Source organism: Triturus cristatus, chromosome 9 (assembly GCF_964204655.1).
Source record: "Triturus cristatus chromosome 9, aTriCri1.1, whole genome shotgun sequence".
Taxonomy (NCBI): Eukaryota; Metazoa; Chordata; class Amphibia; order Caudata; family Salamandridae; genus Triturus; species Triturus cristatus.
Genome location: NC_140592.1, coordinates 923,747,932 through 923,774,802, shown reverse-complemented (window position 1 = coordinate 923,774,802; position 26,871 = coordinate 923,747,932). Strand labels below are relative to the sequence as shown.

Sequence of the window (26,871 nt, the reverse complement as noted above, 5' to 3'; positions counted from 1 at the left end):
CAAACAGAGGGTCGAGTTCTGAGAAAGAGAACTTGGATCGGAGAAAGAAATAATAAGGAAATAAAGCCGAAAAAGGTGTTAAGAGGAGACCGTTGGCCTAACAACAGAGTTAAGAGGCTGAGATACAAAGTGATAAGAGCAAATACATCGAAAGCTGAACAAGTGAATGAAGTTTCGAGTCAAAGTTCAAAAGCTGAAGGAGAAGAATCAAAGGAGTCAAACGAACCAGTGGAAATAAAAAGAGTAAGAAGACCCAACAAAAAGTACAGATCACCGGAATGGTCTTATGTGGCACTGTCTGAAGGAGGAAAAGAAGAAACAGTGACTCGAGATAATCCGGAAGAGATCTTGAGAGAAGTGGTTGAGGAAGATACTGGTGAAATTCTGAAAGTACTCTTGACTGACATTGGAGAAGAGTCGAGTACAGAGGATTTTGATGTTGGAGATCTGATACAATTTGATGTTGAAGAAATTGAAGTGAAGAATGACAAGTATCCAAACTGAGTGAAAGAAGGATTCACTTGGATCAAGTGAATAAAGAGATCATTTGGATAAACTGAAAGCTGAAGAATTACTGAAGAATTGAAGAAGTTCAAACAGTAGTGGAGTAGTAGAGGCTAAACTAAAATGGCTAACATAGAGGATAATAGAAATAGATGTGCCTTCCTTAAGAGGTGGTGTAGGATGTGCTGCTGTTGTACTGGATTATTAATGCTTCTATGGGGTGTTTTAGTTTTATTAGTTACTTTTAGAGTAGAGTTTGGAATGCATATAGAGAATATGACAAATGTAGAGAAGAATTCACAAAAACAAGTTCCAATTAGAATTAGTAATGCTTACACACACAAAGATAGGTCAATTAATAACTTTTCTAGTAATGTTTTTTCGAAGCTGTTATATGAATATGTGAAGACAATGGAAGTAAGGGATTGCTACGTCTGTATGCAATTACCTGCATCCGTTTCAGAGGGTGTTACTTATCATCATTTACCAGCTACATATGGTATTTCCTGTAGTATTTTAAGTAGTGTTTTTTATTTGTTAGGGAAAGTAGATTATAAGATGTCTAACAGAGATAGTATTTTTGGGCACTTGCCAATGAACAAAGAGCTGAATCCAGCTAAAGAAGCTAACACTTTTGGTGAGATTTTTATTGAAGAAAAAGGATTAACATTAGATTACATTTTTAAGAATAATTTAACTTGCAGTTTGAAAGGAGAGGAGAAAGCTTTCCTGGATATGGTAGAAGAAAGGAGATTGAACAGGCATGAGAAAGCAGGGAAATATGAAGTGAGTGAGACAATTTGGGACATTGAGATGGGAAAAGAGTTGAAGAATGGGGCTAGTCCAACTTTAGCTCTAGACGCACCACAGAAGGGTAAACTTTGTATTACATGAAGGAAATCCCAATATGATACATATTTTGTTGGGACTAGTGAGTGCCATGATACATACTTCATTGCAACAGGTTGGGGTTTCAGAGGTGGAGAAGATACGATTTTTCCAGGAGTATATTATGTTTGTGGGAATAAGGCTTATTACAAGTTGCCTGACCATTGGTATGGCACGTGTTATGTGGGCCTAGTTTTTCCAAAGACTTTTCATATAGATAAAGTAACAGATGTAGAAGATGTTAATTTACTAATGCGTTTTAAGAGAGAAACTTGGTCTGAAATAGTGGGTGATATTTTTGGGGTTTTGATTCCAGCAGTGGGAATTTCTTTAAATGCTTATGGAATTCGGAAACTGTCTACAGTGGTTGATCGCTTATCGACAAATACCGCTGGAGGGTTTCTTTTGGTAAATACGGAATTAAGTGCCGTACGTGCCATGTCTATGCAAAATCGACTTGCCCTTGATATTCTATTGGCCAAGGAGGGTGGAGTCTGTGGAATGCTGAAAGTTCAACATTGTTGCACTTACATTCCAGACGAAAGTAGAGACCTAAAAGTCTATATCAAAAATATTACTGATTTGCATGAAGAATTAGTACCACTTGAAGCTGAGAGTTTGTGGACTAAAATAGCTAATAAGATGATAGCTGTTAAGGATTTTATTGCAAAGATAGGTAGTACTATTATAGGTAGAATATTGTTTCCCTTGTCTTGTATAATTGTGGCTTTATTAATAATAAGATTGGTGTGTGTGTGTTGTAAAAACAGGGGAGGGAGGAAGAAATTGAATAAAGAAAAGAAAAACAAGAGGTTGAAGAGAGAACCTCAAGAAATTGAACTAGAAGAATTGAGGGAGAGTGTTTACTTAAAGACAAAAAGGGATGATGAAAGAGGGACTGGTGTTTAATGTTGTGTATAGGGGAAAAGACATTTCTGATTTCTCCTAAAATGGGACTAAATTTTCACTAATTTTTTTTTTGGGTTTATTTGGTGATAAAATCACCAAAGGGGGGATTGCTGGAGCAGAGTTTTCAGTTTGAAAATTCTGGGGCTTTTGAAGCTCTGGCATGTCTATTCGTTGTACTAATTATTAATAATTAATTATTTGTCTTGTGCAAATGTGTTTATATTAATCAATCCGTTTGTTTTAACAAGAAAGAGTTACACGTGAATGTGCTTAAATGTGCTGACTAATAATAATGCGTGTGTTAAATGTGTTTTTCATGTTTAAACGTTGCTATGTGCTGTTTATTTTTGAGCACAAAACGCTTTTGAATTAATGCTTTCCTATGTTGCAAGTGCTAGATAAATGCATACACATAAGGGTATTAGTGGGGTTAACACTGTTTAATCACTATGCTGTAGTAACGTTGTTTTTGTCTCTTTTAATTAAGATGGTCTATTAAGGCCTATGTTGCCCTGAGAGAGAAGGCTGAATAAAGTGAGCCTGACTGTGATTATAATTTGAAAGCTGAGACGAGGGAGACCCCTGCTGGAAATGGTTCTGAAGCTAACTGACCATGGTCCTTGTCGGGAAACTTTCCATGAGGACAGCAGCAGTTTTTTGGGAGTTCTCCAAGAGAAGTGAAAGTGTCCTTGGCAGTCTTGAAAAACAAAGGAGCCTTAGAGGGAAACTCTGAACTGTGGCTCGATAGCCGAGGAGAAGCCGGATTAATGTGATACATGTTTTATTTTCTTGGTTCCTGTTCCGTAGTCTTCGCTATGTGTATTTTTCCTGAGCGGAGGTTCACAAATGTTGCAATGTTGCATCCTTTCCTTCTCGCTCTGCTCAGCAAGTCCGGCGGACATAATGATTTTTCCTATGTTCCAATGTATCTTTCCTTTGTTCAATTTATTATAAAAACTGTTAGCTTAGAGAGGGTTCTCCCCACCCTTTTGCCACTTGCCATTTTGCCTTTGCTGCGTGATGAACCTGCGTTGCTGAGAATTGATGCTGACGGGACTTCGTCTTGAGAGACATTTACCGAGAGACTTGTCCTGACCCGTTCTGACATTTAGCTAGAATAGGTAACTATGAGAAATGATTTACTCTGATTGAATTTTCTTTGACTAATTTTAGATAAAGCAATATAATTTTAAACATGGTGTTGGATATTCATTTTTGTCAATTATTGGGTTTGCGTTATTGATTATTGTTGTATATATTGTATAGACTATGCTTAGGGACAGTCACAAAAACCAGGTCTTATCGACCTCGATATAGATGCAGGGTGTTCAGGAGTGTTTTCTTTCCACAGGTTTATTGCTGGTAGAGTATTTGAGCGTATGTTAGTGAAATGGGCCCTAGCGTATGATGTATGCATGTGCGTGTAACTGTGAGATTACTTTATCCGTGGTAGTGGGAATATTATACACACCCTGATCTCTATCACATTCAACAGCATAATGAGGGGGGAGCAAGCCATCCCCCTCACCATCATCAGAATCCTAGAATGCAGTCTGTTCTAGCACAGTACCAAAAATATAAATGAGCCTCTACTGATAGCTGTGACACGGTGGAGACACCGCCTCAGAGTCAAGGCTTCACGGTGAACGCCCGTGCTTTTCTAATTTCTTAATACATCATCAGTCGAGCCCAGTTCACAAGCTGACATAGGCGTCTGCACTGGGTCATCCGCATGTGCCATCGATAACTAGCGTGGATCGTGGGGTCGATGTGGAGAACTGTACTAGATTCGGCACAGATCTGGAAGAAGGAGATAGACGGCTCCTGGGAAGGACCTGCAGTTCCTTGCTGCCAAAAGGTGCCCCAGAGGGGGCCTGAAGTGCACTGAATATATGCGGCATGACCTCTTTGAAGGCCTCAATCTGCTGCAGAGTAAACAACGGTCTAAGAAACAAGTGCTTTGGGGGACAACTGAGGAATGGGATCATTGACTGGCAATCTTGAGGGAATGCAACTTGCTGCTTGGCGCCCTTGTGCTTCCTTCTGGATTCGGAATAGCAGGATGTGGTTGAGTCCTACTTTTAATGCTTGTGTTTGGACGTGGACTTATCAGAAGACTTTAAGTGGGAAGTGGAAAAGCCATGGGAACATGTATATGATCAGCAGAAAGTGCGAGCTCGCAATTTATAGCAGGGGAGAGACCTACACGAAGGCCCCAACTTCTTCTTTTACTTGCCAATGTAAAGTTTTGTCTCCGGGTTTGAAATTGCCTTTGGGTGCAATTATCACATGACTTCAGAGTTGTCCTGATCTCAGGCACCAAAGAGACATTTTGTGTGGATCCATGACCAATATCTAGCAGCACAGCATGAATCCTATCATTTGTGATGCAGACATCTTTCCCAAGCACGCTGATGGGAAGCTTAAGAACTAGTGTAAAACAGACAAATTCAGAAGCGAAAGCAGCAGAAAGCAAGAACTGTAGTCAGCGCACAGGGGTGGTGCTTAAATGCAGCTACATTCTGTCACTTCTGGGGTGGTATGGAGCCAAGGTGGTGCTGCTGAATGTCACCTGCCAGAGTGACATTCTGCCAGAGTGTGGGAGCACTGCTATGAAAAAAAAAATGAAGAAAAAAAAAAAATCGAATCCAGTCTGACACGTAGAGAATATTCTACGGTGAGGAATCCACAGTAAGGCATATCCATCAGAATGTTTAAGGTTGCTAACCAAATTATCTAAAAAAGAACTGGAAAAGCCCAACCACACCACAAGGCATACTCTATGTTTTTGTGACAAGAGACTTGACTGACAATATTGTAATAAGTCATGGATGATCCTTTGAGTTTTGTGGTTTACAACAGCCAGATATACAAGTTATCATTTTCTACCTTTATTCCAATCATGCATTTCTGTTGAACTGGAAAAACTGGAAGCTCCTCATTTTTCTCCAATGTCTTATAGATATTCCTAAAATTGACTACATCATCTGGTCCTATGAGCAGCAAGCTTAAACCTTCATTGGTAGCTCTTGCAGTTCTGCCACTTCTGTGAACATAAAGCTCGGAGGTGCGTGGTACCTGTAAAAGACAAACAATGGCTTTCAGTTAAAACAAGACAGATTTTAGACTTTACAATGCTTAATTTATTAATAAATAGATTATGTTTTAAAGACCTTCCTGGAAAGTCTTCATCAACACTAGAACTAGACATGACTAATGTTATCAACAAGTGGAGCACATATTGGCGTCTGAATTTCCACCACCTGTTCAAATAACATCAGAAGCCTCAATTATCAGCTGCAAATATGTGCTGTCTTTTTCTGCCATTACCTGGACTACATACAATTGAAAATTACATGTTTGCAATAAAGCCACCTCTTTGTTCTGGTGGTAAATCTCATTAACAGCTTGTGAAGGGAATTAAACCAGTACCTTGTGAATGTGTGAACATCTCCAGCTCTCTACATTGAATTAATGAGGACAAATATCTGCCGTTACAGGTGGGCGGACAATCTATTTTGCTAACAACTTCTCTTTATATCTGGTTAGAATGCCTTATGATACTTGTAGTTTTGAACGAAGCACAATTGTATGTAGTGAAGCGGCTGAACCATCTGTTTATTCATGAGCTTTGGCTGGGACACTAGCTGTAAATATAATAAACATATTTATCAGCTGAGAACACCATAGCAAGTTTATTAATCTTTTCTAAAAAGAAATAAAAATTGTTTCTCCAAAATAAGAAAATTGTAAATGAATGCTAAGCAGCAACTATTTTAAGAAATGGGTATTGAACCTATGACAACAACACAAACTTTGCAAACAAATATGATTACGTACGGACAAGGTAACCAAACCACGCTAGTGCCCTGGCTTTCAGCGCTTCAATTCCTTAGAACCTGTGCCTTATTTCAACTTTTTTAAATATCCCGTTTTGCTGTATTTTACTTACATTTCTTCATTGGATTATTCCCTGGTTTTAAATTCGCATACTTGCACTATAAAACTAAGACACACCGCGGCTTCAGCGGGTCCCCAGTGCGGTGAAACGGACACCTAGCTCCATCTTGGGGGTAGGAAGGGACGGATAGCGGGCGCCATTTTGGGTAGCGGTCTAGCAGGCAGGCTGACTCGCTAGATGTGTATTTAAGGAGGCGAAGCAGGCGGGTGAGCCTTGACAAGGTAACCAAACCACGCTAGTGCCCTGGCTTTCAGCGCTTCAATTCCTTAGAACCTGTGCCTTATTTCAACTTTTTAAAATATCCTGTTTTGCTGTATTTTACTTACATTTCTTCGTTGGATTATTCCCTGGTTTTAAATTTGCATACTTGCACTATAAAACTAATAGACACACCGTGGCTTCAGCGGGTCCCCAGCGCGGTGAAACGGACACCTAGCGCCATCTTGGGGGTAGGAAGGGACGGATAGCGGGCGCCATTTTGGGTAGCGGTCTAGCAGGCAGGCTGACTCGCTAGACCTCTATTTAAGGCTATTATGCAAGCGCGCAGCGGGCGCGCTGTAATCGCGCCGGAGTCGCGCCGGAGTCCAGCCCGTCTGCGCCCGTCCGCGTTAAAGACGGGCTAGAGGACTGTCAGGACGAGAGGGTAGCTGGGCATAGAGATGACAGATATGTAAGTTGTACTTATACATATCATGACCTAGTTGCCCTTAGACCGCGACGATTGCAATGTCATTATTCTCTCGCTCCGGAGGCCTTCCTCGATGTTTTGGGTTGTGGCTGTCACTCTCGAAAATGTACGCTGCCGTCAGACTGTGCCTCTTATCCTAGTCCTCCCATTAAGTCGAGTGCCACCTCTAACATCATGACTGAGAGCGGTTTCCTTATCAATGTTAGATCGCTGGTGAAAAATAATATTGCTTTTAGTGAGTTTGTGTCGGCAAGAAAACCCTCTTGGGTTTTCCTAACGGAAACTTGGGCCTCTGATTCCTCCGGCCCGGATTTGGTAGATGTCATTCCCGATGGCTATGCGCTAGTCAGGATGGACCATGTGGGACGTAGAGGAGGAGGGCTGGGGATTCTTTATCAAACATCCCATTCATGCCGCATTACTACCCTATCTGCCCCCTCTGACTCTCTTCAGGTCCTAAACTTTGTAATAACCTCCCCCCTCGCTGCTCCTTTTGTGGGCATACTGATTTATAGGCCGCCGGGACCTAGAGCTGAGTTCAGCCAGACTCTGCTTAACTTTTTAGAACCCTATTTTGGCTGTGCACGGCTGACGGTCCTAGGGGACTTAAATTTTCATCTTGATAACCTAGACTCTAGGGAAACTCTATCCCTTCTGGATTCGCTGTCCGCATGTGGCCTTCAGCAATTGGTTAAAAACCCTACTCATCAGGCAGTTCACATCCTGGATGGGGCATTTTCAAACGACTCTAGGCTATCAACAGATCTGCCAACTCCGTTGGTTTGGTATGATCATCTTGCTGTCCCACTGGAGCTCCAGGCCACTTCTGCAAATACTAGGCCGAATGCTCCCAGTAGAAAAGAACTTAAACGAAACTATAAGATGATCTCCAACGATACTTTGGCTCCTTTAATTTCCAACAGCAATATTGCCACAGTGAGCGATATCAATATGGCGGCTCTTGAACTGACTTCCTCCATCGCCAGGGCTGCTGATTTGTTGGCCCCCCTCTTCCTGCGCTATTCCGCCAGGAAGAGACCCTCGGCCCCCTGGTTTTCAGACTCTTTGAGACTTTTAAGGCAGGGTTGTAGGAGGCAGGAGAGGCTGTGGAGGGTTAGCTGGGACAATCAAGAGAGGGAAAAGCATAAACTTCTTTTGAAAAGGTATAAGGCCGAGGTGATTAAAGAAAAACAGGAGTACTTTTCCAAGTTAACTACTGCTCTATCCTCCCCCAAAGATCTTTTTAGAATTGTTGATTCTTTGTGTACCTTGCAATTGCCCGACCCCATTGCCAGCTCCCAAGATTTCTGTGATAGGATCGCCCAGTTTTTCCACTCTAAAATAGACATCTATTCTGCCCTTGAACTGCAAAGGGCCTCTATGCCTTCCCCTCCTACTTCTGTTACATCCCCCCCCAGCAAACGGAAATTTGACCTCCTCAGCGAGCCGGTCTAGCTTTCCCCCGCTTTCCTTACACCAACTGGACCTGCTATTGAGTAAGACCAGGTCGGGGTCCCCTCTGGATCCTTGTCCTCTCAAAGTTCTTAAGGATTGCAGGGAAACTCTATTGCCCCTATTTTTGGATATCATGAATAGGGCAATGCAGGAGGGCATTTTCCCTACCCTGTGGAAGAGTGCTGTGGTTAAGCCTCTTTTAAAAAAGCCAACTTTGGACCCTGAAATTCTTAAGAATTTTCGACCTATTTCACTGCTCCCTGCACCTGCAAAGATGCTGGAGACTCATTTAAATGAACATCTGACGGCCTTTCTGGATACTTCGGGTCTTCTGGATCAGTCCCAGCACGGTTTCCGGAAGTTTCACAGTACGGAGTCGGCTCTCACGGTTGTGCTAAATAACATCCGCACGGAGGTTGACCAGGGTCATACCACTCTTTTAGTCCTGTTAGACCTGACAGCCGCATTTGACACCCTATCTCCCTCGATCCTAACATCTCGTCTCAGGGAGATAGGGGTGGATGGTCCGGCCTTGAGCCTTCTGGCCTCCTTCCTTGATCAGAGGAAACAGAGGGTCAAATTGGGCGAGTTCCTATCTCCATCCCTGCCTGTGCAATGTGGGGTTCCACAGGGGTCGGCTCTTAGTCCAACCCTCTTCAATATCTATGTGGCCCGACTTGCCAGGTTAATAAGATCTTACGGGATGGAGGTGGTTTCTTACGCTGATGACACCCAGATCATGGTGTCCCTTTCACACTCGGGCAATTCCTCTGCTCTCAGCTTTAGGAATTGCATGGAGGCAGTCTCTCAGTGGATGATCTATAACTCACTGAAGCTGAATGGGGAAAAAACCGAGGTTCTTTAGTGGAAAGAGGGACATCTGGACCTCTGAGTGGTGGCCTCCTACTCTGGGAGTGTGTCCTATTCCCACGGACTCGGCCCGGAATCTGGGAGTGCTGATTGACCCCTTTCTTTCTATGGCTCAGCAGATAAATAGGACAGTTGCCACCTGTTGGGGCATCAGTAATATTCTTAGGAAAATAAAACACTACCTAGCTCCACAGACTCACAAACAAATTGTGGTTGCATTGGTTGCCTCACGGCTTGAATATTGTAATGCCCTGTATTCGGGTATAGATAAAGGTCTTGTGCAACGTCTGCAAACCGCCCAGAATGCGGCAGCTAAATTCGTGCTTGATGCCCCGAGGCTCTTCTCGGCTACAGCTGCTAGGAAGAGTCTGCATTGGCTTCCGATTCATGCCAGGATTACTTTTAAGACCCTATGCCTGACCTATGGGGCGTTATCTGGCTTTGGAGCTGGGGGCGTTAAGGACCTGCTGGCACCTTGTGCCCCTTGTAGAAATCTCCGCTCTTCTAGAAAGAGCTTGTTATCAGTGCCTCGATTCAGGAGAGTCAAGTGGGGAGGAAGGGCTTTCTCCTCTTTAGCCCCCAAGCTGTGGAACGCCCTCCCTACTGAAATCAAAACTCAACAATCTGTCCCTCTTTTCAGGAAGGCATTAAAGACATGGCTTTTTGTCAAGGCATATCCGTGATTTTGGTTCTGGGTCTATTTGATTTCATTTTGTTAGGCGCCTTGATGCCTTTGGGCTTACTTTGCGCATTATAAATTTTCCTTCATTCATTCAGATATTCAAGTAAGACAGTATGGTGTAATCTAAAATGATTTTCAGATCATTTTTGCTTTATATTTAAAAAGGCACAGCTTATAAATTACCCTACCCTCGATTCTATATTTAACACATCTCTCTGCCTCTCATTATTACCATGGTTGATCACTACAATAGGAACATGAATCTCTACATACCCTCCCAGCAGGGCATCGAGCGTGTCACCAGGAGGCTTAAGGGCGGGACGGTTTTGTAGCAGTGGGTGCCGGTTTAGTTACTGGGGCTGGTTTTGCAGCAGTGATATTAGCCCCCAGTAACAAAACCAGCAGGGCTTCACACTTGCGTCCACTCAAACCCAAGGGAAAGTCTGACAAAATTGCCTGGGCTACTTTGGGTTCCCAGTCCGGCCCGGTCTCTTACACTCCACTGGCACGAGGTACCAAATTGCATAATCAAACTACTTTTTTTTTTCTCATTTGATTAAAAGATGAAAGACCTGTATAAACAGATTACTGCATTAGCTACATACATCAAAGTTTCAATTAAATACAAACAAATTTAACTAAAACTGTCATAGTGTAACAAAAGAAGGAGTTTTTATTTTTTTTACTTGAATTAGTTAACACAATGTGCAAAGTATCACGGATTAGTATTCTCAAATTTGGTAACCGGCCCCAATTCTTGTTGAATTGCTGCAGTCCTGGATGCCCTTTAACCTGCTGTCCTGCTGCCTCAAGTTCATAGATTCGATATTGCGGATTCCACCATGTGTTATATAAGGTGCTATAGAATAGATCCACTCTCGTGCTATGCGCAATCTAGCAATAAGCTATGGTATTATACACAAAAATAGCATGCTTTTATGAAGTGTCTCATCAACATGATGCTCTGTGTCTAACAATTAGGGCTCCCGGTTTTATGGTATTTTTTTTTTACATTTCCGTCTATTTATCTATATTTATTTTTTTGTCCACCTTCTGTATTTATCCATATTTATTATGGATTTTGTGAAAAAAATAGAACTGAAACTGGTATATTTCCACATTTATTTAACCAATAAATATACAGTCATGTTTGAATGCCTACCAGGTTTCATCGATATGAACACACATAAAAGATAAACCAATGCACTTATATGAAAATATGCACATTTCAGTATCAGCCTTGTGCATATCTACTGCTGTTTGAGCCTCTTTACTAAAATTCTTTTCTTTTTTAACACCCTTACACCTATCAATCCTCACAATTATTGGCCTGGCAGTCATCGCAAAGTGTGTTTAGAATCACTCAAAAAGCACCCAATTTCAGTTTTTATCCACATTTAAAAATAAATACAGACAAGAAAATAAATGGTTTTCTGTCTGTATTGATCTGTAAAAATCTGTGAAAACAGGGAGCCTTAAACATAATGCACTCTACCTCCTGGGCTTAGGAAGACAAGCTTAAGAGTGATTTCCTTACATTAAGGCAGTGGTGTGGCTCTGCAGCACATGGTGTGCGCAGAGTCACTCTGCAGCAGACAGACTGCTCGTGCAGGACTGCAATGGCAGAGCCACACTTTTACTTGCTTCACACAGGGTGGCACAACCAGTGCTGCAGCCCTGGTAAGCCTTTCACCACCCTTGCCCTGGGTACCACTGGTCCCATTTATTAGGGACTTATAAAGGGTCAAAGTACCTTGCCAATTGTGTGTACCAATGCAGATCACTTTTAGGGGAAAGATCATGGGCACTGGTGCCTGGTTAGCAGGTCTCAGAGCACTATCAGAGTCAAAAACCAGCATCAAGCAGACTAAAATGCGCAACAACTCACAGAGGAAAATTTTATTATGAGTCAGATAAAGTTCAATAATTTCTGTTTCATTAGTCTGCAAAGTTAACCTATCTTGTTTAGGAAAAAAGATCCCCAATTTCTAAATACAAAAATTAAAAAAAAACAGCCAGTTATAAATTGTATTCTTTCTATTTATTTTCACGTTTGAAATATCACATTCCAAAATATCTGTGCCAATGGTCAGACTCAATAGTGCTCCCTTTTTTTTTTCTTTTACATATATAGTATCCTGGAAAATACTAGGGAAAGAATTGCCCCACATGGGATATGCCAGGTTATTAGTTGTGCAGGAGTTGTGTGCACAACAAACGTGTCCACAAATATCCCCACACTGGGAACCAAGCATCCCATTGTAGCGCTTGAATCTCTCAGGGTAGCGAAGTGGAGCAGTTCAAGACCTACTCAGGGGAGGTGGTGTGGGCTAGTAATCACCAATCGCTGGCAAGCAATAACAATATTCAATAAATAATTGTGCACTTTTTCTTCCAAAAAGGAAAAGTAGATGTATTACACACACTACTCAATACAATGCATTCATTTACAAATCTAATCATAAGGTAGGAGGAAATACCATCTGGTGGAAAACAATTCTGAAAGCAAAATAGACCCTTAGTGGGTCACAATCCCCAAAAGCACACTACCTCCCTCCTGTACCAGACAGAACATTTGCATCCAAGAGAGTATCCTTTTCAATATAACAGACCTATTGTCTTTGTCAGGGGGTCACCACATAAACATCTAGGCAAGCCAATTGGCTTTGTCGAGGTTCACCTGCTATGTTGCATCCATAATCACAAGTTATGATCATTTCGTATCTTGTGATTGGAACCAGTAAACCTGTTTAAATGCATTCTCTATAGTTAATAAAAAAGCATTGCAATTCATAGCAAAATCACTATCAGCAATGCATTTTAAATAAAACATTTAAAATAAACACACGTATATACGTCTTTCTTGTACCACTTTAGACCACATGAAATGTAGCCATAGGACCAACCACTGAAGGTCCCTGCACTCCCGAATTGTACACCAAAAACTCCAGCCCAGAGGAGTGTGTGCACAACCTTGAAAAGTCTCCCCAGGCCACATTTACTTGGACCGGAGAGAGACAGGGGGAATTTTAAACAGTTACTTCTGGGGTGCTGCTGTGCTCATGTAGCCCCAAAACACTTTCTTGGGTACGTTGGTGATGCCCCTGCTCTCCTGGGGCCACCAAAGAGGAGAGATTTTTGACGAAGAAGCCCCCTTCCCCCCGCCCCCTCCACGAGGGTATTATGGGGCACTCCCTCTGTGAAGCAAGGGATTTTAGATCATGAGCTCCAGTTGCTTTGTTTGTGTGTGTGTGGCCACATGCCTTTTTTTCATAGTATTTTTTTAAAGGGATGACCCAGTCTTACCTGGTTAATCCCAAGACAGATTTCACGCTGGGGCCTGGGGGGTCCTCACAGCTCCTGTGACCCTGTCCAGCTTGACGGGTGCCCTCCACCAAGGGTGTTAGTTTTTAATTAGAGATCTGCCCAAATACATTTGCTTACTTCTGTATTACAACAGTAGCTTTAGATTTAGATTTAAAAGCAAAGATCATGGATTTGTAAAACTGGCGGTAACAGACTAAACAGGCAGTTAAAGATAGAAAGGGGAACCACCAAGGCTGCCCGTTACCTCTCCTTCTGTTTAACCTGTATACTGAGCCGCTAGACCAAGTTCTAAGACCATAGAAGGAAGTTATTCCTTTTAAGCATGGATTGTTATGTAATGAAGTGACTATGTATGCAGATGATTTATTAATAGACACTGTTGAGATCGAACATTCGCTAACTAAGTTAACCAAATAACTAAGGAATTTGTAAGTATCTCAGGATAAATCTGAGATAATGCCATGGAACATAGAATACACAGATGATAGAATAAAACATGAAAATAGATACCTAGGCATTAATGTCACGCACAAGGTGAAAGACATTCCTGTAAAGAACATTCCAAAAGTTAGGATAAAGATTGGTCACTGCCTGAGAAGATGGTAAACATAGCTTTAATGAATTGTGATACAATATGATAATCTGGTGAAAACGTGCATCATCCTGAAAATTACCTACATCTTTGGCAAAATACCGTTACGTTTTGACAAATCTGCCCTAGTCAAACTTCAATCTAGACCCAATTGCTTTATTTGGAAGTGCAAAGCATAGGACTTTTCTGGAGAAAACTCTAAGGACGAAGATTCTAAAAGGTGGCTTGGGTTTACTGGACATAAAATCGTACTGCTGGGCTTTCCAGATTATGGTTCTTCAACCACTATTTGGTTCTACCAGGAAATCAAAAATGGGCGTACTCTTTCAATAGATGAATAAAGGACTGTAGGAAAATTTCCTGTACAATTTCGGGGTGCTGAAATAAAAGGAAGACTCAAGATATTTCGGTCAGCCCATGTGTTTTTATGAAGTAACGAGAATTTGGGAAATTCCATATTATTGGTTTCTCTTGGCATCCCTGTGCTGCTGAAGGAGTATTTAAGAATGTTCTTGTTGGGGAGGAGCCTAGCGCGCATCCAAGATGGTCGCGTGAGCACAGGGCTCCCCGGACCCTCGCTGCTCCTCGGAATTTATCCTGATTTTATCCTGATATGGTTTACGGAATCTGGAAGATGAAGGCTGGCTGAACACGGATCTCCTTTCAGAAATCGAATCGGACCTGGGAATCCTGATTTATCGTGGTCTGAACTTTTGAGACCCACCCGACGGCGGTGCCCGGTGCGAGGGTGAACTGTGGAGCCGGGGCGTAATCGAACAACAGCGGCTGCAGCGCTGTGCCAGTGGCCGCTCCATCACTTTCGGTTTCACTTTTGGACTTCAAAGGGGCTGGACGGCGGAATCGCTTGGTGTGGCTGGGTGTTTCCTTGGCCTCTGCGTGAGGCCTTTGTCTCCGCCTGCTACTAGTGTACCCGTTGCCTTTGGTCCCCTCGCACCGCTATACTGCGGACTCTGGTGAGGCGCCCGTCTGCGGTGCCGGTGCCCATTCGACCCTTGATCGACGGTCCCCTTCGGTGAGCGTGGCCCACATGGGGGGCAAGGGGGGCCCCGAGGGGCGCAAGACTAAAGCTTCCCTCCGCGGGGGACCGGTCCAGGCGAACAACATGGACCGCTACACTCATGGCAGAGGGTCCCCTGGAGCGGCCGGTGCCCCCCCAGACGACGCCGGTGGTGGCACGTCCGTCTCTCCGGAGCTGTCCCTGCAGGACATCATGGGCGCCATTAACGGCATCAGGGAGACCATCGCCACGCAGTACGAGGCCTTGGCCCGTAAAATCGACACGGTGGCTATCGATGTCACATTAATTCGGGCGGATCTCTCTAAAACCAACGAGAGGGTTCAAGCGCTCGATGTGCGTACTTCCACCCTTGGTGCGGATGTGTCGGACCTGCAGACCACTCTTGGCGACATCAAGATGGCCAACGATCAGATGGCCCGGCGGCTGGAGGACTTCGAGGGACGAGCCCGACGCAATAACATCCGTGTCATAGGCGTACCGGAGTCCTCCGACAGCCGCCCGGTTGACCTCCTGGTCGAGGAACTCATCCTCCAACAGCTGGCCCCCGCTGGCCTAAGTAAGTTCTTTGCCGTGGAGCGCGCCCATCGAGTTCCGGGCGGTCGGCCGCGGCCGGGGGCCCCCCCGAGGCCTATTGTAGCCAAACTTTTCCACTACAGAGACCGAGATGCGATTCTGCAGGCCTCACGGGTCCACGGCCCGGTTCGTCATGAGAACTCGTCAATTAACTTTTATCCGGACTTCACCCAACTTGTTCAGAAACAGCGGATGGGTTTCCAGGGGGTGAAGCGTCGTCTCCGTGACCTGGGCCTTAAGTACTCTATGCTCTATCCCGCAAAACTCCGAGTGGAACACGAGGATCGGACTGTCTTTTTTGACTCTCCCGCGACTGTGAGTGACTGGCTGGACTCGCTGCCGGACAGGGGTGACCGGCCGGGGCCCTCTGCCGGTACCGAAGGTGACGGGTCCCCTTTGGAGTGACTTTTGGTCCTTGACTTTGCCATTTTGCACTGTTCGGCTGGGTTTTACTTCTTTTGTTCATTTTGTCTCACTATGACCTGTGTGGGGGGCGGGCGGGGACGGGTCCCTTTCCTCCTCCGGGGTCTTTTCGTAGAATGGGGTTTGTAGGGCGACAGGCACACTGCAAGTTGGGGTGGTTTTTTGGCCCGCAGGGGTGCAGGGTGGGGGGAGTTGGGGGGGGGGGGTTGGGGGATGGGAGGGGTTGTTTTGATGTGTGTTCTTTGTTTTCAGGGCGAGGTACTGATTTTTGTCCAGTTTCGGGTGCTGCGCTATTGGCTGGGGGACCTTTGATCTACTGGAGGGGATGGGGGGGGACGGGTTGAGATTGATGTCATGGAACGTCAATGGGTTGGGGGACCGTATCAAGCGGGGTGTTGTGCTGCAGTATTTGCGTCGTCTGGCTCCTGATGTGGTGTTTTTACAGGAGACGCATCTGGTTGGTAATGTTTGTCATGCAATGAACAGGGGGGGATACCGCCTCGTGGCCCATTCTGGTTTCACCACTGGTTCTAGAGGGGTGGGCATTCTCCTGCGATCCTCACTTCCGTTAGAGATCACCAGGGTAGTCCCGGATGATAGAGGGCGCTATGTGGCTTTGACTGGGAGGTGGGAGGGGCAGTCACTTTCCTTGGTCTCAGTTTACGTTCCCCCGGGCCTCCAGAACTCCACCTTCTCGGACTTGGGTCGAATGCTGCTTGAACTTCCGGACAGTCTTTTGCTTATGGGCGGGGACTTTAATTCGGTGGTTTCGGGTGACCTGGATCGTTACCCGCCCAGGGCCCTCCCCGCTGCCCAGGCATGGCTCGGCGGACTCTTGGAGACCTTTGGTCTGGTAGATAGTTGGAGATTAATGCATCCGACACAATGTCAGTACACCTTTCACTCTGGGGCGCATGGGAGTCTTTCCAGATTAGACTATTTTCTTATGCCCGCGGCCCAGACTGCCCGGATTCGAGAGGTTAGGCACCTGGCGCGGGGTATCTCTGATCATTCCCCGCTGTGGCTGCTCTTTGACACCGGGTCGCGGTCTGCAGGGCGGATCGCTCCCATTAACCCTTGGTACCTGCGAGACCCCACGACTCGCGACAGCCTGGTCAAGTCGATTGACCAATATTTCCTTGAAAACGAGGGGTCGGTGTCGTCCGCAATGTCCCTGTGGGAAGCTTTTAAAACCGTGCTCCGCGGACAAGCCCTCTCCCAGATAGTGGTGGCTAAGAAGCTCAAGAATGAGGCAGTGGTGAAGCTGGAGACTGACATATCGGGGCTGGAGTCGGCCTTGGAGGCGGGTGTCACTCCGGATGGGCTCCATGCCCTCAGCTTGAAGCAGTTTGAATACAGGTCTCTTGTTACTGATGCTGCCAAGACTATGTATAGGGAGCAGCAGGGTAGATTGTATGACGCCGGGGACAAGGCGGGTAAATTGATTGCTTGGCTGGACAGGAAGGAGAGAGTGAATCGTGTGGTCCCGGAGCTTCGGGTTTCGGATGGAGCGTGTGTGACTGAGCCTGGTGAGATTGTGGAGTGTTTTGCTGACCACCTCCGGGCCGTGTACTCCCCGGTGACTGATAGGGATGAGGAAGACTCTCGCCTTCTGCTGCGGGATATTGCTCTGCCCGGCTTGTCCGTCGAGGACCGTGAACAGCTGGACGCCCCCTTGTCTGTTGACGAGATTGCAACTGCGATTCGCTCCCTTCGCTCTGGCAAGGCTATGGGTCCCAACGGCCTGCCTATTGAGTTGTATAAATTGCGCCCGGATAAAATCGCGCCTTTCCTCCGTCGTATGTTCCAGTAGTCCCTCGAAACGGGTTCCCTTCCCGCCGACCAGCGTCTGGCTACTATAGTCGTGATCCCCAAGGATGGTAAGCCACGAGACCGCTGTGCCTCCTACAGGCCTATTTCTCTATTAAACGCTGAGCCTAAGATACTGGCTAAAGTCCTCGCCACTCGCTTGCTGAGCGTTATCTGTGATCTGATCCATCCGGATCAATGCGGCTTCATCCCCCATCGTAATACCGCTCTTAACCTGCGGCGTCTCCACGGCGCCCTCGCTAGGGCGGAGTACCTCTCCGAACCAGCCGTACTGGTTTCTTTAGATGCCACGATGGCCTTTGATACCATCGAGTGGCCATTCCTCTGGGCTGTCTTGACCAGATTCGGCTTTGGGGAGGGATTTCTTGGCTGGGTGAAGCTTCTTTACGCTGGACCAATGGCTCAGGTGGTCGTCAATGGGCGGGTCTCCCAGCCTTTCGCTCTCGGTAGGGGTACGAGGCAGGGGTGCCCGTTGTCCCCTCTGCTCTTTGCTCTCGCCTTGGAACCGCTCGCTGCCTGGCTCCGCTGGGAGCCCTCGATCAGAGGGATCCGGTGGGCCCCGGGATTGGAGGACCGGGTCTCGTTGTACGCGGATGACATTCTTTTGTATCTCACCTCGCCGCGGCAGAGGCTTAATGTTCTCTTTGATGTCCTTACTTCCTTTGGGAGAAATTCGGGTCTGACGATTAACTGGTCTAAATCTTGCGTGTATCCTATCTCTGGTGGCCCTCCTCTCTTGCCGCCTCGGCTTCCGATCCAACTATCTCTGTCCGGCTTTAAATACCTGGGGGTGTACGTTTCGTTGGACCCGGCGGTTCGCTATGAGCAGAACCTCCTGCTTCCACTTCGGCGTTTGAGGGAGGATACGGCTCGGTGGTGTAAGCTGCCCTTGTCCCCGCTTGGTCGCGCAGCTCTGTTTAAAATGATGTCCCTTCCCAGATTCCTTTATGCACTTCAGAACTCCTTCGATGTCATTCCTGTGTCCTACTTTCGGGAGGTGGAGAGCCTGCAGAGGAGACTGGTGTGGGACGGGCGGGCGCGTATCGCTCTGGCAAAGCTTACTCTCCCCTGGTACGACGGGGGCATCGCGCTTCCCGACATTAGAAGGTACTATTGGGCCTCCCAACTATCGGCCATTAACCATGCCACGTATGCGCCCGGCTTGAACCCGGCGTATGAGATGGATAAATTTCTGCTTCCCGGCGGTAACTATAATAGGGCGCTTTACTCCCGCTTGGCTGGAAGGACCCTTACGGGCCCTACTAAGATTGCGGTAAGGATCTGGAAGGCAGCTAATGTAGCCATGGGCTGGAGTGAGCGTTTAACGTGTGCTACTCCTTTATTCGCCTCCGACCGATTGGGTAGCCTCTGGACAACGAAAGGCTTTGAGCACTGGGACACGATCGGTATTAGCAGAGTGGGAGACTTATGGGTTAAGGGCGCGGTTAAAACCTTCGCGGCGCTCCAGAGCGAATACGAGCTTACTGAAAGGGAGTTCTTCCGTTATGCCCAGGTTCGGCATGCCCTGCTCTCTGTCTTTGGGGAAGGGACCAAGGTCCCGGCTTCTTCGCCCCTCGAGGACCGCATACTCGATGGTCACGTGCCCGACAGTACTATCTCTCTAATTTATAAAAAACTGATTAATAATCGGGCTGACCTCTTGGTGCGTCTTTGGGAGGCATGGACGGGAGATGGGGTGGAGTTGGACGACGAGGACTGGCAGTCCGCACTGTCGTCCCCTAAGGAGGTGGCCATCCCGGCCCGTCTCCGTCTGGTCCAGCTTAAGATTCTCCACCGGGTTTACGTGACGGGTCCCCGTTTGGTTTCGATGGGATTTTCTGACGACGGGCTCTGTAAGCGGGGATGTGGGCTTAGTGCCACCTTTCTCCACATCCTATGGGAGTGCCGCGAGGTGGCGGAATACTGGCGCCGGGTGCATGAGGTTATGGGACGAGTCACCGGGGTTGCTCTGTTGCCGGAGGTGCGTCGCTGTGTTCTGAATGTGTGGGAGCCCAATGATTATAACGCGGCCCAGACTCGGTGGGCGGCCCTGGGGAACATGATTGCCAAGAGAGATATAGCGCAGCTTTGGGGTTCCCAGCGGCCTCCCACCGTGTCTGTATGGATGGAGAACATGGACTGGTGCATGTTCAGGGAGAAGACTGTGTATGTGGCTCGTGGTAAACCGGGGGCATGGGGCAGAATCTGGGGGCAATGGAATGAGTATCGGGGGAATATCTGTGCTCCCCCCCTGGTGGACACTTCCGAGGTTGCCTTGTCCCCCTGACCCGTGATGGTTCCTTGCGTATTTGGAATATCCGAGCGTAGACCTGGCTCACCCGTGACCCCCCCTGACCTCTTAGTCCTCCTTCCCCTTGACCGCCATCTGGTGGTCGGATGTGAAGTCCCTCTGCTGTAGTCTGACGCCCACTTCATGTCACTACGCCTCGCCTTTTGTTTTTTTTTTTAGTTGTTATTTATGTTAAATGTATGTATCCTGATCCCCTTATGTGTAACCGGAGCTTCTGTAATGGGCTGGGCCCCATGGGCCGGTTAATGACTTTAACACTGTGTGATCCTTTTTGATTCTAGCGGCCGGCCCTGGTGGTTGTAGGCCCATGCTTGTATCCTTTTTACTGTTCAATAAAAACTTTAAAAAAAAAAAAAAAAAAGAATGTTATTGTTGTAGACTTACAAATACAGCGTGCCCACTGATTTATGATTTTGTAAATATTTGGATCACAGTATTAAACTAAGATGTACTTTAGCGTGTGTGGGGTACTTCATCGTAAGGCAAAAAATGTATGCTAAAGCAAGAACAACTACACTGGCCTCTGTTGGTGAGATAACATGTTTTGTGCAATCTGCCAATTAACTAAAGAAAGGCATTGCCAACTACACAAAGTAAACCACTTCAATAACTTGGGATGCACGCCTATGTACAAGAACCCTCAAGACTAGAGGTTATTAGATGGGCTGCACATATTTTTGTAATGACACAATCAATGCAAAAGATATAACTCAGCGATGGTCTGTGCTAATTAACAAGAGCAGGTCAAACTTTAAATAATTTCGAAAAAAAATAATTTATTGGGAACATTACCCAGTAATATTGTGTTGCCGTAACAACTGTCGCTCTCCACCTGACTCTGCCCTAGGTTAAGCAAAATCCTTGTACTGTAAAATACTGATTTGCCCTCTCCCTGTACTCACCTCAGTTCTCTTTTCAAGGGTCATACAAAATAGGGTCATACAACCACGCAGAATTACTCATTTATATCCTCTACAACCATTGCTCCTCCTCCTACAACCTTCTTGCTACTCTATCACTTTTGAGGCTGCTAATCTGGATATATAATTATTGAGACCAGATGTGAACATCACTGTCACTGCACTCTCCTCCTATGTTTTTATTTATTATATTTATAAAGCACAAACTACACCACATGGGTAAGTGCGTTCCAAAGAATTTTCAAATGATACTCAAAATCACAACCAGACCAAAAAGCTTAAGTAGAAAACAATATTTGCACAGACAAAAAGTGAATTCAGTAAGGTTAGCATTGGATGAGATATTCGAAAAAGTGAGCTTTTAATGCACAGTCGATAGAGAGTATGGATTAAAAGAAGCGGATTATGAACCAGTTGAATCAAACTATTGTTTTTCGTTTCTATTAAGTTTGAAATTTGCTAAAATCGAGATGTCATACCAGGTCTGTGGCACCTCTTTCTTTCAGCAAGTCTTTTTTCACATTTAATGCAAACAGCGCTTTTAGCAATCATAGATAATTTGACCGAATCAGACTTTCGGCAGGTGCAAAACTATCCCTTTCTACGCAGTTAACTCAAGTTTCATCTGCAACATTAACGTGTGTGGCACCCAAAAAGCTACTAACATGGATGGAATGCTCTGTGGTATAATGGAGAGCCACGCGTTCTTCATTTCTCTTACTAAGTGCTGGGGATCAAATAATCTAACAAAAACAAATTGTAATGCCAAAGTCACAGTTAAACAGGATTGGAAAGGAAAAGCATGAGAATAAAAATGTCACTTAAAGTGATGCAGTACTTTTAGGTTACGTCACATACCATTTAAGTACACTTAGAAGGACGACAGTGGACTGTTTCAGCAAACAGACCGACACATTTAAAAATTTGTCAAATCAAATATGCAGCCTTGGATCCATATCAAAGTTGAATGAATTCAAATCTGAAAAAAGAGGCAGTTATGCCTACTTTTGACAACAAACTTGAGGCAATTGCACTAATCATGGTGAAGAGGGGAAAGCATACTCTCAGAGTTGATAAGAGGCTGATGCTCACGTTTATCATCTTTACTACTCTGACCTTGGACAAGAATTAGGAACTTGAACTTCAATGTGTAACATAGTAAAGGCCAGAGTTAATAGTATATCATGGGCAACTTCTATTAGCTTAAACTAAGGCGGTTTCATACCAAAACTTTAATGAAGCTCAAACTCCACATTGGAACCATGCCCAATGCCGTTCCAAAAAACAGAAGAAGAAGAAGAAGATGTAGCATTTACTAATGTAATTCCATTGTCAAAGGTTGGCGTCTTTCACAAGACTGCCAAACACAAAATTACTTTATGGAATTAGAGAACTACTCTCATGGCTACAAAGGAATGTAGGGCAATGTCTTGAGCATGCTATGATTCAGACTATGGCTTTAAAGGGACAGCAGCAGTAAACTCGAATTATACTCTAGACCAAGGTTAGTTTTAGAGAAATCTCACTATGAATTGTACTTTTTTTCCAACGGGCAAATGCCCGTTTGTGCTCTCACAGTGCTCGCCAAACTGGCACACGATTTCTCCTTGATTAAAGAACAGCAGGCTGTTTGTTGTGGCTGAACCCTACGTCGGATACCTGTGGTCAATGCAGGGATCGCTGAAGCACATCTTTAAGAAAGTGTGAAAAGGCACTTGAATGTTTTATAATTCAATGTGATTTTTTGTAATGACTGTCAGAGTTCCATTATGTATATTCCGACCAACGGAATTAACAATCATCCTTTAAGTCAATGGAAGGAATTTCCCTAAATCAAAGTTTCACGTATCTATACGAAAAAGTTTCTCTGATTCTTTATGATAATTATCCATCCAACTCAATCTTATTTCAACTCCGTAATATAATCCTATAGTGAATACATTTTATGGATTTGCAGCTTCTTGTCAGTCATATTGCAAAACCATCCCAGAACTAATGGAGGCTGTCGCTATTCTCCACGAATGTGCTAATAGGACTAAAATATATAAAACAAAAGGATCTTGAAGTTTAATATCCCTTGAATGGTATAAATGTCTGAAATGTGCTGGAAAATAACAGAAAGGTGTGCAGATTACATGCCTGCCTAGAAACTGTATGCGCCTGCCAGGAGGAGCAGTTCTGATCTACAGGAAAACCTGCAGAAGTACCAGATGACTGAAGGACAGGACTGGGTAGCTCGATGAAATGAGTCTCCCCGGTAGCCACAAGATCATCCCAGTCCGGATGTCAAAGGGGAATCTGCCTAACTTTCCTTGTTTTTTTAAAGTTAACCCCACTTTCAAGCGTTCTCCTTGAAAACGTCCCATCTCTGTGAAGAACAGGTTCTTTGTTAGAAATGCGCTGCAGTGCTGGAGTTGGTGCCTGAGAAAGGTAAGATTTTTGTCCACAACCCTCCTCCCCTTTCCACCGCTCTCACCAAATCTAACTTCAAGCACGTTCCATGACTGTTTTATTTTGTCTTCCTTCACACTTACCACCCAAAGCTTAACAGTAAAGAAAGAGCAGACTGAAACCGTGCCCTACGTGTGAGGACTCTAAGATGCGTTTCAATGATTAAGTTGTTTACTGTGAAACATGGAACCCAGAGTATTGTCACATGTTCCCTCTTTCCTCCTTCGTTGACATTATGTGGAATATTTTTATCTCTTCGTCGTCTTTGGAATGGCCCCTGTCCGTCTATATCTTTTTTTCTTCTCTGTGCTATCCATTGTCACTTACTGCTCTCTGCACGGTGTTTAAGGGCAAATACCCAATTAAATCATCCAGATAATTATAGCTTTACAGCCCTTCATCAGACTCGTATGGTTAGCACAATGCACTGCTTTTAAAGCTGTAAATATTGTGCATTTGGGATAGACCAACAACTAGGCCTGGGCGGTGAACGCCGCTCCGTTTGCAGGGTTTTCTGCACTCCGCGGAGCGCAGAAAACTCCTCTTCGCGATGTGCCGTGGGGTTTTTCCACGCTCACAATCCGAGCGGCAGGAATAGCAGCACAAACTGCAGTTCGCACTGCACTCCGCCACTCGCGGAACATCGGGGAGTTTTTTTTGTAAATTCGCGAAGTTCCGCGTAGCAAAACTCCACCAACTATGCACAGGCCTACCAACAACCCCATAAACTTGATTTAACCCTTTCAATGCACTGCGCACACTTACACTGCCATTCATTACTTTACGGGTTTCCTCATTGACTGCGCACACTTACTCTTCCATTACCTTATGGGTTATTTCCGCGACTGTGCACACTTACAAAACCACAGTGACCAAACATTGCCTTTAATCAGTTAAGATATTGGTTAAGATTTTTTTTAAATTGGGAACAAGATGCACTCCTACTGTTGCTGTAAGCTGCACATTAATGACTTCTACCAACATCGTGCATTTTTCTTATGTTTGAAGAACCCTCCCTGGTTGGCCCCAGGCTTAGGTCCGAAAGTGCCTCTATCTGCTGGGCCTCAGCACACACGAAGGTATTCACATCTATCATTCCCCGATCAGTCAAATCAATATGCTTAAGCCTATCAGTGGGAAGATTAAAATCAACCAGTGCAAATAGTGACCAGTCCACGTGCAGGGTACTGGTTTCAGCATAAATATGTTGTAATAAGGTTACAATGCAAACTTCTAGCTGGTATGATAGCTCAGTCAGCGGGAGTGCCTGCTGCGCAGATCAGGTGCTTATGCTGGCTAAATATTTGAAGCATTTGTTATTGTGTTCCTTTTTTATTTGTATTACTGATGCTTGCTACAAGCATGCTTTTCTCGACAGGGAGACGATGTGACGTTACGGCCTGAGCTGCCAACTTTGGAACTGGGGAACCAGGTTCCAGTCTTGGCGTTAGGTAAACATCAAGTAATTTTGACCAAATCACTTAACTCCATGTGCCCCAAGAACAACAACAAAATGAATATGACCTTGTTTCTTATTACTGTCTCTGTGGGTTTACAAGAAGCGATACACAAACCGTTTCAATAACAAAAATATTCATACAGTTAATTATGCAGTTAGGGCACACATTTTGTAATATGAGAATTCGTCCAGTTCTGACCAAACTTTCAATAAAGTATTACCATTTCTTTTTTTTTAATGAATATTTTGCCTATTTCCATTTTTGTTTCTATACCAATCATCTGTAACTATCCTACCCATGCATCACCTACCATCTTTTCATTCATCTAATCACCCAGACTTCCATCCATGTACTCATACAGTTATCCATCCATCCATTCATTCATTCATTCAAGCATTCATTCAAACATCTATCATTACACCAACCCAGCCATCCTAAACTACACCTCTGCTTCTTAAAGGCTCACATTATCTGGATGGGAACAACATAATTCCAGTGCACACCATATACATCCACTGCAATCCATAACACACAAATAAAAAATATTTACATTTACAACGCCAATAGCTGTAACATTTAGAAATGCAAGACCCTTTGCATTGCAAATGCTTGTTTGTGTGCGCGTTTGTTTTAAGCTCTTACTATCAAGGAAGAATTGCCGATTGAAATGGTGGTCGGTTCTAAACGCTAAATCCAGATCTCAGTTAATCCTGGCTAGGGATGTCTGTGGAATCTCTCTGCCCCTGGAAAAAAGTGAAATGTGTCTGCTAGATTCTAAAATACAGACCCCTAAGGGAACAGGCACCCTACAATCAGCCTAATTAGTACTGGCAACCTAGCCCATCTGCCCCTAGGCAAAAGCAGTACTAACAGTCGAGCTTTAACTTCTGACTATTACATCACTGACAGGTCAGTGGATCATCATGACATCGGCACATGGAGACATTACAGGGGGTGATTGGCTTTTGTGTTTTACATTTTGAGGTGATATCTTTTATGTGGACCATATACAATACAGTTAAGGGGAGCCATGGGGCATGCATGGGCTACTGGCCCTGAGCCTTGTGGACGAAGGATTTTTGCCTGTGATGTCCCAGGGTTCATCCTACTGTGGTTCTCCAAACTAGGCCCAGTACGACCCCTTTAGCGCATCCGTCTCAGTGGGAGTCCTGCTGTGCAGTTGCAGGCTTCTCAGGGAGGTTAGTGTAGGGATACAACAAGCTCAGCACTCAAAAGACACCGAACAGCGTAATAACTTGCTTTTCCAGTCCAGTGCTTTTCTTTGGAAATGAGAAGTACTTCAATACAATACTATACACTACAAAAGCTCAGGTACTCAGTCTCTGGCGCAATACCACTGCCCATTGGGCAAGGATGTCCCTCTACTTTTCCCTCCACTCACTCTCGTCTAACATTACAGACCATGATTTGGGCCTCAGCCACCTTTGCGGCGCATCCCTCCCTTTTAATCTATACTATGCACCCAGTCTCAGTTATCGCACCAACTGTATGCCTGCAGTAGGCCTCAACTAGAGACGTTGCCTCGCTCTCAAGGCAAGAAGACCACCAGCTGCAGGTATGCCAGCTCCCTGCTCTGGTCCTGGGAGCAGACGTGGGGCTGGGCAAGTCTTTAGATGACAGCAACAAGAGAGCAGACCTCTTCTGAGAACATGGTGAGCCGGCTGGTGTCTGGGTCCTGCAGGTTTCGACATGGCCTCTTCCACTTGGACTAACTGGCAGTCCGCAGCTCTGCTGGGCAGAGCTTAAGGGGACGAGGCAGTGATGCAGTCTGCTTTCCATCTCCAGTCAGTGACATTGGGCCTCTTCTAGGTGCTTCACAGTTAAACTGCGGTGTGATCCAAATAGGCCCACTTCTGGTCAACACCTCTGGCAGCCCCGCTGTCACTCTGGTGAACGACGGTCAAGTGCCTTGAGGCAGCAGGTTCTCTTACAGTGGCAAAGTTCACTCAGGCACATGTGGAACAAGT

The 26,871-nt window shown here is 45.2% G+C and overlaps 1 protein-coding gene across 2 annotated transcripts in view; it reads right to left on the bottom strand.

Annotated features, from left to right (window-relative positions):
• The window catches only part of DDX24 (DEAD-box helicase 24), a 204,041-nt gene that overhangs the window by 35,445 nt on the left and 141,725 nt on the right, over window positions 1-26,871 (bottom strand). For both annotated transcript variants that reach the window (XM_085626472.1, XM_085626473.1), the window contains exon 7: window positions 5,191-5,379. In XM_085626472.1, the coding sequence (XP_085482598.1) occupies window positions 5,191-5,379 (189 nt within the window). The remainder of the gene's footprint in view (window positions 1-5,190; window positions 5,380-26,871) is intronic.